Source organism: Osmerus eperlanus, chromosome 10 (genome assembly GCF_963692335.1).
Source record: "Osmerus eperlanus chromosome 10, fOsmEpe2.1, whole genome shotgun sequence".
Classification (NCBI taxonomy): Eukaryota; Metazoa; Chordata; class Actinopteri; order Osmeriformes; family Osmeridae; genus Osmerus; species Osmerus eperlanus.
In genome coordinates this window covers 530,784-544,518 of record NC_085027.1, presented here as the reverse complement: position 1 = coordinate 544,518, position 13,735 = coordinate 530,784, and the positions used below count along the sequence as shown (strand labels likewise).

The 13,735-nt window shown below is 48.6% G+C and overlaps 2 protein-coding genes across 2 annotated transcripts in view; both read right to left on the bottom strand.

Moving 5' to 3' along the window:
• slc6a5 (solute carrier family 6 member 5) overlaps positions 1-11,001 on the bottom strand; it is a 17,026-nt gene extending 6,025 nt beyond the window's left edge. Inside the window, 12 exon segments of the mRNA XM_062471062.1 lie at positions 639-657; positions 2,458-2,590; positions 2,826-2,950; positions 3,338-3,441; positions 4,322-4,456; positions 4,838-4,970; positions 5,291-5,441; positions 7,022-7,195; positions 7,361-7,492; positions 8,155-8,302; positions 9,391-9,885; positions 10,844-11,001. Of these exon segments, the coding sequence (XP_062327046.1) occupies positions 639-657; positions 2,458-2,590; positions 2,826-2,950; positions 3,338-3,441; positions 4,322-4,456; positions 4,838-4,970; positions 5,291-5,441; positions 7,022-7,195; positions 7,361-7,492; positions 8,155-8,302; positions 9,391-9,885; positions 10,844-10,846 (1,752 nt within the window). The 5' untranslated portion in view covers positions 10,847-11,001.
• Positions 11,002-13,018: 2,017 nt separating this feature from the next.
• prmt3 (protein arginine methyltransferase 3) overlaps positions 13,019-13,735 on the bottom strand; it is a 30,050-nt gene continuing 29,333 nt past the window's right edge. Inside the window, exon 13 of the mRNA XM_062471741.1 lies at positions 13,019-13,668. Within this exon, the coding sequence (XP_062327725.1) occupies positions 13,559-13,668 (110 nt within the window). The 3' untranslated portion in view covers positions 13,019-13,558. The remainder of the gene's footprint in view (positions 13,669-13,735) is intronic.

The window sequence follows — 13,735 nt, the reverse complement described above, 5'->3', positions numbered from 1 at the left end:
GGGAAGAGGGATGAGCAGGCGGGAGCTTTGTCTGGGCAGGGGCTGCAGGGGGAGCTGTGTCTGTGCAGGGGCTGCAGGGGGGAGCTGTGTCTGGGCAGGGGCTGCAAGGGGGAGCTGTGTCTGGGCACGGGCTGCAGGAGGGAGCTGTGTCTGGGCAGGGGCTGCAGGGGGAGCTGTGTCTGTGCAGGGGCTGCAGGGGGGAGCTGTGTCTGGGCAGGGGCTGCAAGGGGGAGCTGTGTCTGGGCACGGGCTGCAGGGGGAGCTGTGTCTGGGCAGGGGCTGCAGGGGGGAGCTGTGTCTGGGCACGGGCTGCAGGGGGAGCTGTGTCTGGGCACGGGCTGCAGGGGGGGAGCTGTGTCTGTGCAGGGGCTGCAAGGGGGAGCTGTGTCTGGGCACGGGCTGCAGGGGGAGCTGTGTCTGGGCACGGGCTGCAGGGGGAGCTGTGTCTGGGCACGGGCTGCAGGGGGGAGCTGTGTCTGTGCAGGGGCTGCAGGGGGGAGCCATCTTTCACTTCCTGCTACGCTGTGTCCTCTTCAGCGCCCCAAACTCATTTCCTGTCAACATCCTAAACCTCTAAACGCTGCGCTGGAGCAGCTAGCTCCCTAACCACACTCCCAGAGACACGCTGCCAAACCAACATCATCATTCACTATTTACCTCCCTCCCTCCTTCCCTCTCTCCTTCCTTCCTTCCCTCCCTCCCTCCCTCCCTCCTCCCAGTGCTGCTCAGAAAAGCAGAGTCTAAGCAGACTAACAGTGGACAGGTCTCTTCAGTTAGTCTCAGCTGTGTGAACTCTCACACACAGACTCCTCCCACTGCTCTCAAAATATCATCCCATCTATCAAATTACAGGTGGGTATCATTAAAATAAATTGGTGGTATTTGTGGTCATTTAGGTTTAATTATCTTAATTAAAGGAAGTAAGAATAGAGAATGCCTCTTGATGACAGACCAGAACGGTCATTTCCATGGCGATAACACAGTATGACATCATGATGCAGGAAGCCAGGGGGCACATGACCAGCCAACCCCACCAATTAACCCCTTAACTCCCCACTGAGACTGTGGAGAAGACAGGAGTCTCTCTCTCTCTCTTCACAGTGTGGGGGCAGTGTGGGGGCAGTGAGGGGGCAGTGAGGGGGCAGTCCCAGACAGTGTGGGGGCAGTGAGGGGGCAGTGAGGGGGCAATGAGGGGGCAGTGAGGGGGCAGTGAGGAGGCAGTGTGGGGGCAGTGAGGGGCAGTGAGGAGGCAGTGAGGGGGCAGTGAGGGGGCAGTGAGGGGGCAGTGTGGGGGCAGTGAGGGGGCAGTGTGGGGGCAGTGAGGGGGCAGTGAGGGGGCAGTGAGGGGTCAGTGAGGGGGCAGTGAGGGGGCAATGAGGGGGCAGTCCCAGACAGTGTGGGGGGAGTGAGGGGCAGTGAGGGGGCAATGAGGGGGCAGTGAGGGGGCAGTGAGGGGGCAGTCCCAAACAGTGAGGGGGCAGTGAAGGGGCAGTGAGGGGGCAGTCCCAGACAGTGAGGGGGCAGTGAGGGGCCAGTCCCAGACAGTGAGGGGGCAGTCCCAGACAGTGAGGGGCCAGTCCCAGACAGTGAGGGGGCAGTGAGGGGCCAGTCCCAGACAGTGAGGGGGCAGTGAGGGGGCAGTCCCAGACAGTGAGGGGGCAGTGAGGGGGCAGTGAGGGGCCAGTCCCAGACAGTGTGGGGGCAGTCCCAGACAGTGACGGGGCAGTGAGGGGGCAGTCCCAGACAGTGATGGGGCAGTGAGGGGGCAGTCCCAGACAGTGAGGGGGCAGTGAGGGGGCAGTCCTAGACAGTGTGGGGGCAGTCCCAGACAGTGTGGGGGCAGTCCCAGACAGTGAGGGGGCAGTCCCAGACAGTGAGGGGGCAGTGAGGGGGCAGTCCCAGACAGTGAGGGGGCAGTGAGGGGGCAGTCCCAGACAGTGAGGGGGCAGTCCCAGACAGTGAGGGGCCAGTCCCAGACAGTGAGGGGGCAGTGAGGGGGCAGTCCCAGACAGTGAGGGGGCAATGAGGGGGCAGTGAGGGGGCAGTCCCAGATAGTGAGGGGGCAGTGAGGGGCCAGTCCCAGACAGTGAGGGGCCAGTCCCAGACAGTGAGGGGGCAGTGAGGGGGCAGTCCCAGACAGTGAGGGGGCAGTGAGGGGGCAGTCCCAGACAGTGAGGGGGCAATGAGGGGGCAGTGAGGGGGCAGTCCCAGACAGTGAGGGGGCAGTGAGGGGGCAGTCCCAGACACAGTTCATCCCCACAACACAGCCTCATCTCACTAAATCCTGGAACTCCACTGAATACTCAGACTGTCTGGAAAACCTCCTAGCTCATCCCCGCCTCCATCTTGAACTAACATGGACTAACATGCACATACTTTTTTTCATTTCTTAAAATGAAGTGGTCTTGGACATGCAAAGTTTCCGCTGTGTAGCAAGGTCATGTCTTTTACACACACACACACGGGGTGATGGTTACCATGGTATCCAGGCCCAGTGTCAGCAGCATGAGGAAGAAGATGATCGCCCAGAACGGAGAGAGAGGGAGTCTGGTCAGCGCCTCCGGATACACCACGAATGCTATGCCCGGACCTGAGACACACACACATACATACACATACATACACATACACAGACAAACACACACACACACACAAACACACACAAAGACACAAACACACACAAAGACACAAACACACATACACCCATACACACACATACTTCAGTAGTACTTGTGCTGAGTCCTCTGAGACAGGTGTACTGAGCATGTGCAGAAGGTGTACTGAGCATGTGCAGAAGGTGTACTGAGCATGTGCAGAAGGCTCACCTTCATCTGCAACCTTCTCGATGGGAACCTTGAGCTCGTGGGCCATGAAGCCGATCACTGAGAAGATGACGAAACCAGCAAAGATGCTGGTGGCACTGTTAGTGCATGTCACTATGATGGTGTCTCTGAGGAGAGAGGGGCGAGAGAGGGGAACTGTTAGTGCATGTCACTATGATGGTGTCTCTGAGGAGAGAGGGGCGAGAGAGGGGCACTGTTAGTGCATGTCACTATGATGGTGTCTCTGAGGAGAGAGGGCGTCAGGGGAAATGAGGAACGCCGTAAAAAGACATGTATTAACACGGTGTCTTGGATATATACAAACTTGAACTCAGTTCTTGGCAACACTTTACATGACGGTTACTATCATGTAACTACATAGCCATGCCTTCAGTAGCAATATTATAGGTAGACTTTACATTAAAGTTGCAATAAGAGAAACAGTGCCTCCTAGTGTTGAACTGGAATTCTGCCTATCTATTAATGCATCAATCCATCCGTCCGCTGCACCGTACCTGTAGCAGTTGTTGTGGAACTTGTTGTAGGAGGACAGAGTGATGAGGCCCCCCCAGGCCGCAGACAGAGAGAAGAAGATCTGTGTGGCAGCATCCTTCCACACCTGACACACACACACACAGGAACAGGAAAATAGACCGAAAGAGAAAGGTAAAGAAAAAGAGGGAGAGACAAAAACAGCGGGAGAGGGAGAGGGAGAGGGAGAGGGAGAGGGAGAGGGAGAGGGAGAGGGAGAGGGAGAGGGAGAGGGAGAGGGAGAAGGAGAGGGAGAGCAGACACAGGAACATAGAGAGGGAGAGGGAGAGGGAGAGGAGACACAGGAACAGAGAGAGGGAGAGGGAGAGGGAGAGGAGACACAGGAACAGAGAGAGGGAGAGGGAGAGGGAGAGGAGACACAGGAACAGAGAGAGGGAGAGGGAGAGGGAGAGGAGACACAGGAACAGAGAGAGGGAGAGGGAGAGGGAGAGGAGACACAGGAACAGAGAGAGGGAGAGGGAGAGGGAGAGGAGACACAGGAACAGAGAGAGGGAGAGGGAGAGGGAGAGGAGACACAGGAACAGAGAGAGGGAGAGGGAGAGGGAGAGGGAGAGGGAGAAGGAGAGGGAGAGGGAGAGGGAGAGGGAGAGGGAGAGGGAGAGGGAGAGGGAGAGGGAGAGGGAGAAGGAGAGGGAGAGGGAGAGCAGACACAGGAACATAGAGAGGGAGAGGGAGAGGGAGAGGAGACACAGGAACAGAGAGAGGGAGAGGGAGAGGAGACACAGGAACAGAGAGAGGGAGAGGGAGAGGAGACACAGGAACAGAGAGAGGGAGAGGGAGAGGGAGAGGAGACACAGGAACAGAGAGAGGGAGAGGGAGAGGGAGAGGAGACACAGGAACAGAGAGAGGGAGAGGGAGAGGGAGAGGAGACACAGGAACAGAGAGAGGGAGAGGAGACACAGGAACAGAGAGAGGGAGAGGAGACACAGGAACAGAGAGAGGGGTACCTTAGCATCATTGAGCTTCTCCCACTTGGGGGTGATGAAGTACAGGATTCCATCCCCAGCCCCTGGGAGGGTGATGCCCCGAAACAGCAGGATGACCAGCACCACGTAGGGGAACGTAGCGGTGAAATACACAACCTGAGGAGGGGGGGTGGAGGGGGGGAGGAGGAGAGGGGGCAAGGAGGAGGAGAGGAGAGGAGGAGAGGAGAAGAGAAGAGAGGAGGAGAGGAGGAGAGGAGAGGAAAGGAAAGGAAGAGGAGGAGAGGAGGGGAGAGGAGGATGAGAGGATAGGAGAGGAGAGGAGAGGAGAGGAGGAATGAAAAGAGGACAGAGAAAAGAGGGAGATAACTTTAACTTTAACTACAGATTCTCCAGCTATTTACAAACTACAGCAAACTGCATTATCACACATATCCACTAGAGAGCAGCATTGCACTAGCAAAATCACCTTAGCCTGACTCATGTTCGCCCTCTAGTGGACTGGAAACTAGACAGAGAAGAGCCAAGAATTAGACTTACTTTCCCTGATGACTTGATTCCTTTGGCCAGGGAGAGGTAGACTATGATCCAGGCAAGACAGAGGCAGCCAGCCAGGGGCCAGCGGATGTCTCCAGGGTACTCGATCCCCTTAGAGATGTGCAACACGTTGTACCTGGGAGAGGGAAGCGGTGTTACAGCCAAGTAGACTAACACTCGTACTGCAGAACGCCTGCAGTTTCATTTCTACATATAATATGATGTGTTTGCACTGTGTCTGGTAGCTGAGATGGTACTTTACACTGTGTCTGGTAAATACAGACCCTTCCGTAACTCTGATCACCGAATTACAGTTAAAACTTCTGATCCTTTACCTTCTGCTGTACTTTTTACATACCTGGATGTCGCTAACCCTTACCCTAACCCCTAATCCTTTGGAAGAATCTGCTGAATGAATAAAAGAGTGAAGTTAAACCGTCAGATGTGTTGACTCACTTGAAGTACTCCTCACTGGGGCTGACGTAAGTTTTATTCAGGTCGGTCGTCATGTTTGCCATCCTGGTGAGGTTCCCCATGACGTTGGCAGACAGACAGAATGAGCTGTTCTTTATAGATGTCATGTTTCTGTCCCGGAGGATACACGTGTCTGTCACAACCAGAAACCAACACGGTCAGGCAGAGACACACACACACACACACAGGCCTTACCAGACAGACACACACACGCAGGCCTTACCAGACAGACACACACACACAGGCCTTACCAGACAGACACACACACACAGGCCTTACCAGACAGACACACACACGCAGGCCTTACCAGACAGACACACACACGCAGGCCTTACCAGACACACACACACACAGGCCTTACCAGACAGACACACACACACAGGCCTTACCAGACAGACACACACACGCAGGCTATACTAGACATATACACACACACACACAGGCCTTACCAGACAGACACACACACGCAGGCTATACTAGACATATACACACACACACACAGGTGTTAGATAGAAACAGCACACACACACATGCAGGATATACACACACAACTCTTACTAGATTAGATACAACATTCAGTATAGCAGACACAGAGCAACAATAGAAACCAGATAGATACAGTTACAGGCACACGTGGCCCGATACTTAGACTCAGACTTCTTGTTAAAAAGCAGCTTATTTCGCTTTGTTTGCTCTGGAATCTATTAGTGAAAAACACTAGTTTTATATACCTGACCTGAAAAAAAACCCTTCATTGCTCATTTAGAAAATAATAAATTAAAAGCTGTGTACGTTCATCCAACAAAAGGATTGTGTGGCACATTTTCTCAGCATGTTTTGGGGTCACCTTTCTCTCTCATTGGACCGTTTTATCAGCTTAATGTTAAAGTCACATAAATAACAAATCAACCTGTTGCGCTCGTGCCGTGGGTGACTTCGGACAGAACTCGAAGTTGCACATTTGAATCTATGTTGAATTGTTACTGAGTACATTTTAGATTACGATAAGGAGGTTAGAGAATTGTGTACAGTAAAGGAGTCGTACCCAGGTGAGCCAGAGGAGGGCAGTGTGGCGCTGCGGCACTGCAGCAACCATACAGTAAATTTGTCAAGCAAGCAGTTTTTTTGCTGAATTCACACAAACGCAAAAAGCCAATATTCCTTTTATTCTTATCAAATTTCTATATTTTTCGATGCAGTTAGGTGTGAAATATTCATATCTTATTAACGTACATTTTGCCATCACAAACAGCGTTTTTTCTCCCTTGTGTTTCCCATTTTAACTAATGCAGGTCAAGTTATTTGGCTAGTATGGAAGAAAAAATTGCCAATATTCTTCTTATTGCATCATTTGGCATTCAGAAATATCACTTAACAAAACGCTTTTGTTGTAATTAACAAACGAATTGTCTTACTTTTTTTAAACAGCATACATCGTCAAATTTATATTTTACACATTAATAACAGTCTTTTGTTAGTGTTCAGTCTCAGAAAGCAAAATTCCTAAACACAAAACATAACCACAAAACCACGACAGACAGGCTATAATTAAGTACGTGAAGGTATACAGTTGTACATATTCTCTGTTCCTACACCGGAGAGCTCGCGTCCACAACTCCTGGAGAGATAGTTTGTTGAGATTCGCGTTGCGCATTGCGCATTGTGTGTGTGTGTGTGTGTGTGTGTGTGTGTGCGTGTTAGAGGGACTCTTACCCAAGAGGAGCATGTCTTTATCCTTACAGTCCAGTGTGTTCCACCCATTCCTGCAGTGGGCCCATGGCAGTGAGCCCTTCAACGAAGCGAACAGGTAGTACAGTGTCCAGCACATTATAATATTATAGTATATGGCTATCAAGACAGATATTATCAACATGGCAATCCCGCAACCTAAAATAAATAAATGAGACGAAATATATAAATTACTCTTAAGCAGGCAGATGAGCTTGATCAAGTCATGAAATCAGAAGAACCATTTTCTTTGTATCGTTATTTTTACTCAGAAGTTGGTAAACCTATAGGTCCATGCATCTCAACCGACTGAGCGCAGTTTACCTTGAAGGGCCGGAATGGCCTTCCACACGGACACGGGGCCCTGGCTGGCAAACTGGCCCAGGGACACCTCCAGTAAAAATATTGGGATGCCCGCCAGTCCCAACATTATCAGGTAAGGTATCAGAAAAGCACCTACGAGAAAATGATAAAGTAGCCTATCTTCAAACTCGCACACATGCTAACCGTTGGCAAGAACATTGATACATTGAATCGATCCATTAAACATTTAAATTGCAATAAAAACTTAATTGAAAGTATCAAAACAAATTATTGCACTGATTTGGATTACTTTATGACCATGAAAACGAAAATAAAAGCCTACTGTTAGCTATGATTGTCTCTTTACTTTACATTTTGTATAATAGATAGGCTAGCATAGAGGCCTATTAAAGACTATAGACTTAATAGTTGGAGTTGTACACAATTTTTAAATGACGCTAGACTGTAATAATTTCCATCACTTTGTAAATTGTTTTATTATTATGAATCATGTAACCTACTGCTGTTTTAATGTGACTAATATTTTGCATAATGGCTGTCGCTTCTATTTTACAACCAACGAAACATTCTTCTCCTTTTTATCTGTCAATCATTTAAACGTAAGGGAAATGGGACGTCAAAAAATACATATATCTAAAACGCTGTCTATCTAAAAAATCTAGTGTTGTAATTGCACATCGGGCAGCCGTATTTATCTTTTTCGTTTTCCAAAGTGATTCAAAGGTTACTGCTATCAACCTTCTGGCGGGAACTGCGGTTTTGGTCCCCGACCTGGACTCTCCGCATGTTCTTACCTCCACCATTTTGAAAGGCCAGATAGGGAAACCGCCACACGTTGCCAAGCCCCACGGCGTAGCCCACCATGGACAGGATGAAGTCCATTTTATTGGTCCAGTTTCCTCTGGCTTTGTTCTCGTCTCCCCCCTCTTCATCATCTTCATCCTGTAGATTAAGTGTGGTGAGGACGCCTCACCCGCAACATGTACAACATATTTCATTGAATTCGTTTCCCCAAATTGGGGTTCAGATAACCACCTAATAAGAAACACCTTATAAGGACCAAAAACACCTTAAGAACCACGAAACACCTTAAGAACCAGCTCAAACTACAGGGGCGCAAGGGGCTGCTCCATTTTTAGTAAATACCGTTTCATAAATAGCCTGGAGTTATTCATATTATTTACCTCTGCTAATTCATATTTTCTTGCTTGTGTTTCCCTCAAAACAAGGGGGGGGGCCAAGTCTCGCTTATCAATGGAACACACCGTGCAGGCGCGCGCGGGAGGGAAAGGAATACCCCGCGGGGATTGGAACAATGGGCACAATCCGCAACCTTATGTAACACATCACGAGCGCTGTCACGGACATCCACAACCAATCCCGAGAGCATGACGTGGGGGTTGGGCTATACCTAACACGGGCACGGCTATAGCGCGGGGATGCCAGTACACCAAATCAGGTTTCAGGATACACGTCTATTGTAATTAATGTAACGCTGCTGGCTGTCAGCACGTGATTACAACGCTTACGGGACAGCTCGAGTCCATGTATCCGTGTTATTACCCCAACTCTTAATGAACAGGCGAACAAGACCCCATAATTTAAGAGAATGTTTCTTTCTCCGGTTCAATCCTGCAGGATTAAACCACGGGGAATTAAGCCTATCATCCTATTTTGTTTACTTAAATAATGAGCAAACATTTGTAACCATCAGTAATCCATTGCCTAACCCACGCACAGTTCATTCTTTCAAATATAATCAAAACCTCGCGCTAGATAATAGCCCCTCTCAAATCACCGAGCAGAAGTCTTCACGCGAGAGATAGGGGCGTAACTCCCCTCCCGGGACCTTAATTACAACCTTCCCGCCGCATGTCATCCACCTCCTTATCGGTAAAAACCGGTGGCACACACCCCGCTTCACCTAACGTGTTCCTAAAGCCCGTCTGTAGTCGACGCATGAACAGCCTTTAACCGTAACACTAACCTTTATTTTGTCAATTTTTTTAAATTTCTTTGCGCCCACTTACCGCCGTCATGGTCCCGGGCTGAACAGAGGTGTTGCCATCTGTGCCCAGTATGATGGTGGTTTGGCTCATGCTCGTCCAGGTGCCCGAGGCGTTGTTCTGCTCCGCGGTGGCCCTAAACGGGTCTCCGTACTGGACAGACATCCCCCGGCCCTGAACGGCACTGGGGACCCCTGTCTGGGCCGCCGCAGAGCCAGAGGAATCCTTTCGGAAGGCCGAGTTTGCAGCCACGGCTCCCGGTACCGCCGGGGCGGTGTTTTTAAACGTCCCATAAACTTTATTGGCTTCCGGTTCTCCTGGTTTATTTTCCGAGGGACAAAAAGTTTTGCTCTCGTTGTTTGGATTCGGCTGGGGAGCCGGGTGCCCGAACGGAGTGGCCGGTTGGCTTGGAACATTTTCCGGTTTATTTGCGGTAACTCCCACTGCTGCCTCCGGCTGCTGCGACGGGTGGAAACCGGTAGGAGCGTTAACCGGCTGCTTGGACATGTCGGATAAATCCTGGAATACCAAATCCAAAGATTAGGCACAAACAGAAAATTCAATACAAAGGCTAAATTGAGCAGGTATAAAATTCAGCCTTAAAAACGACAAAGCGCACTTGGTTAGGAAATTATTAAAAATAGATTTAATTTATTAAGATCCATCATTTGAACGAAGCACCGCACACTGAGATTTAGGATTCTAGGGTTTCGTGTCGCGTGTTGTGGCTTCGCTGCTCTGGGTTTCAGCTCGCGCTCTGCGGGGGTTTGTTCGCCCGGCCGCCGTTACTGCGAGAATCTTTAATTTTACGCCCCATTTCCCCCATGTCATTCAGACCCACACAACCACTGGTTTTATGGGCAATAGACAAGCTGCTGGTCTCCCCGGCAGGCATGCACGATCACCGGCATCACAGCACGGAGAAGACCGGCCAAACGGAAGCATAAATGATCTCTCGTTCTGTTTATTATTTTGCAGGGAGGGGGGATAGACCGTGTGATTATAAAATGAAAAACACAATATACTTCAATGAGGTAACGGGAAAAAACTCAAAAATATTCAGTTTTGTATGCTATGGTTAGAGTTGGCTTGGTCACAACATAGGAAATGTTTATTAATCTTTCTTTTTTTAAGATAAACTTCCTCAAAACGAGAAGAAAACTACAACAGATTAAATTAAACACACCGACAAATTTCGCTGCAGAGATTTTTTAAACCAACTGCACAGAGAACTATAGACCGGGTGTGTGAGGGAGAAGACCCGAAAAAGTTTCGGTGTGCCGAGCAGCACGTGCAGCAGCATTTCAGCACCACGGAAAGCACGCTCACTCAGACAAGGCATTTTCCTCTGGAGTTAATCTGTTCTCTTTGTCTTTAATAAGTATCAGTAAGTAGCCTTTACAAAAGAGAACAAGTTGAATAAACAAAGTAACAACCGTTCAATGAAAATAGAAAATAGAGAAAAGGAAACCCTTACCATTAGTGTGGAGGCGGAGGATGTGCTGAAAGGCTGAAAATCAGCGGTAATGAAGAAGGGACCGAGAGAGAGACTGGATTTAGCTGCGCTTAGAGCAAAGCTTTGTATACCTCCGTGGGAAAGATTGGGTTTGCGTCAGTGCGGAGCAAGGTGCCCTTCGCTTGACATTTTCTTGATAATAGGAGTTTGATAAATCATTGGCCTTGGATTCTGATTTTTAAAGGAGTACTGCGCGAAGACGTGGGCGCGTGCGCTGTTGTCACGCACATTCCGCTTGTACGCGCGTGTCTGGACTGACTCATTCGCCGCTGATTAATACACTTGTCTTGAGGGGATGTATACTCACGCGCACAACTCGTTAGGGCGGGATTTGCAGGTACATGTTTTTGGAAGGTGCATGCAGCACGCGAAGAAACATACAGCTTGGGCGTGCTATAAGTAGGCTATGTTTAGAAAGGATGGTCTTGATAGCCTATTTCGTTAGACAGAACATTCGTGTAGTAATCTATTTACATGAACCATTTATTATTATCAATTCATGCACTTTATTCACAGTATTTAATAAAAACTAAAAAGGGAAAAAATAAGATACGCCGCGTTACACAAAAACCCATTTTGAACTTGTTTTATTAACTTAATTTGGCCACAACAATGTAAATTCGTCAGCTAAACCTTTAATAGGCCTACATCAATAGATCAGTATTAACACTTTGAATTTGCACATATTTTTGCCGTTTCAGACAACCATAAGTTATTGCTTAGTAAGGGTGAAATAAACGCATAAGCTATATAAAGGCTTCACACTTGAATGAATTTACGCACAAGTACAACAGACTGCACGTTCCCTCGTGCGTCACCAAAACGAGCATTGATCCAGTAAAAAATACATAAGAAAAAGAAGAAAAAAAGGAAAGTGGGCGAGGTCTTCACAAAACGACTGAAGTTACTCATTTGTTAAAGTCTTACGCAAGAAGGGGATGGCCTTTTCTCCAACGCACGTGCACATGGGGAATGAGGATCCAGCACCCGCGGACTGGAAACGGTGAAGTTACAGAATAGCCCCTGTGACAAAAATAGCTCACCCTAAAATACTGCAATGCGCATGACACAGTTCTTTTCGCTCCAAAAATGTGGACCTCGACCATATAATTAGTCATTTTAAGCTCAGGCCTAAAATATCCCCTCTGTACAAAAATATAGCACTTTCTTTTAACCAAGTTGCTCTTAGAACCGGTACACAGTACACCCGCAGTGCTGTGAAACGAGTTTCTGTCAAGTCAAGCCCTCACGCCTGTGTTCCAAGGCCTGCGCGCGATAATCACCTGGCGTGCAAGCTGAGCTCGAGCCGCTCGTAAATCTGCGGCAACTCTAGATAAGGGCCTCGCGCGGCTGAATTAGCTGCCTTCTCAGGGTTTAATTACTTTGTCAACAGAGAATAATTGTAATTGATTTCTGCTCCTCTTCCCTTGTCCGCTCTAACACTCTCCTCCTCGCGACACGGGAGGGGAGAGAGGAGACAGCTCGCGGTCCAGAGGCGTCTGATCCTGGCCTAGCTGGACACATTCTGATCCACACATACACACACATAAACCGGACAATTTTGTTTAACAATTTGAACAATATTGTTTATCACAATTCAGCAAAATGATCTATGTACTATGAAAATGATTCATAGTACATGATCCAACATCACAGGATCCGATCATTTCCGGGATTTAAGTATAAAGGCCTTTATATTCCGATTTAGTGCAACCGATTCGCTCTTAAAAGTAGCGTAAAATCAATCATTGAGTCAATGAGAAACACAAGTATTTCCCGACAAAAACTAGAATATATATACCTTTTCTTCACGACCGTCCTAGATGATGCTCGTTACACGAGCAGATATGTCCCGTTTCCCTCCACGCTGTCCGTGTTTGAGGCGGGAGACGAGACGAGGTCCAGCTGAGTTCAGAAAGGTCCCGTGAACACCGTGGTTCACTGCCTTAAGCCCTTCGAAAGAATAGTAGCTGTTTTTTTATTGGTGTTTTCCTTGCGGCACATAGGCCTGGTGAATAACGGCAGTGATCTCATCATATACATGTTGTTGTGTCTAAAAATCAACGCCTTAAATGCGAAACACAAAAATGATGACGACAAAATCCTTACAGCAAGACACAAGGAGACCTACAGGCCTTGCAGTGAAAAAGAGCTTTATTAAGCAAAAACTAAATCAAACATCCTGAACCAGCTCATCAGAAAGTCTCATTTTGCTTCATGGGCTGAGGGGACTGAAACAGGACTGTCACCAGCGCGGCTCGTGGCTGCACAGTGGAGGAACAGGAGGGTTAGTCTGGCTCGTGTCTAAGCGGCTGCTATTCGTCGTGAGTCGTAACAGCAGAGATGGAAAACAGTGATTTAACAAAAGGACACATCAGAAAACCATTACAAAGAGTGCACCTTAAAACCACTTAAAATAACACTAAAATCCAATGGGACTAGATGCAGGTATATTTAGCTGCACATAACTGTCAGAATTCAAGAGCAGAAACTATAGGTGGAAAATACACAACCCAGATTTAACTGAAAGATTGTCTGTCTTCCTATTGGTACTAAACCCAGCCTCTGTACTTTGGCCACATGTCATCAGGTACAGTATGACAGCTCATGCAGGTGTGTATTACAATCTCCACCAGTTCTCTCTCTGCTGTAAACAAATGTGATTGGTCCAGCGAGCTACTGCAGGCTGTATGTCTGCTTCCTGTCCTGGAGTTCAAAGGTCACCAGCAGGGAGCGAGGGTCCTTCCTGTTTTTGCGAACTGTGACCTTCCCCCGAAGCTCCTCCCCTTTCGAGAGAGAAACAGGAAGTGAGATGTGAGGAGGAGTTACCTGATCCGCGCACACACTTAATCT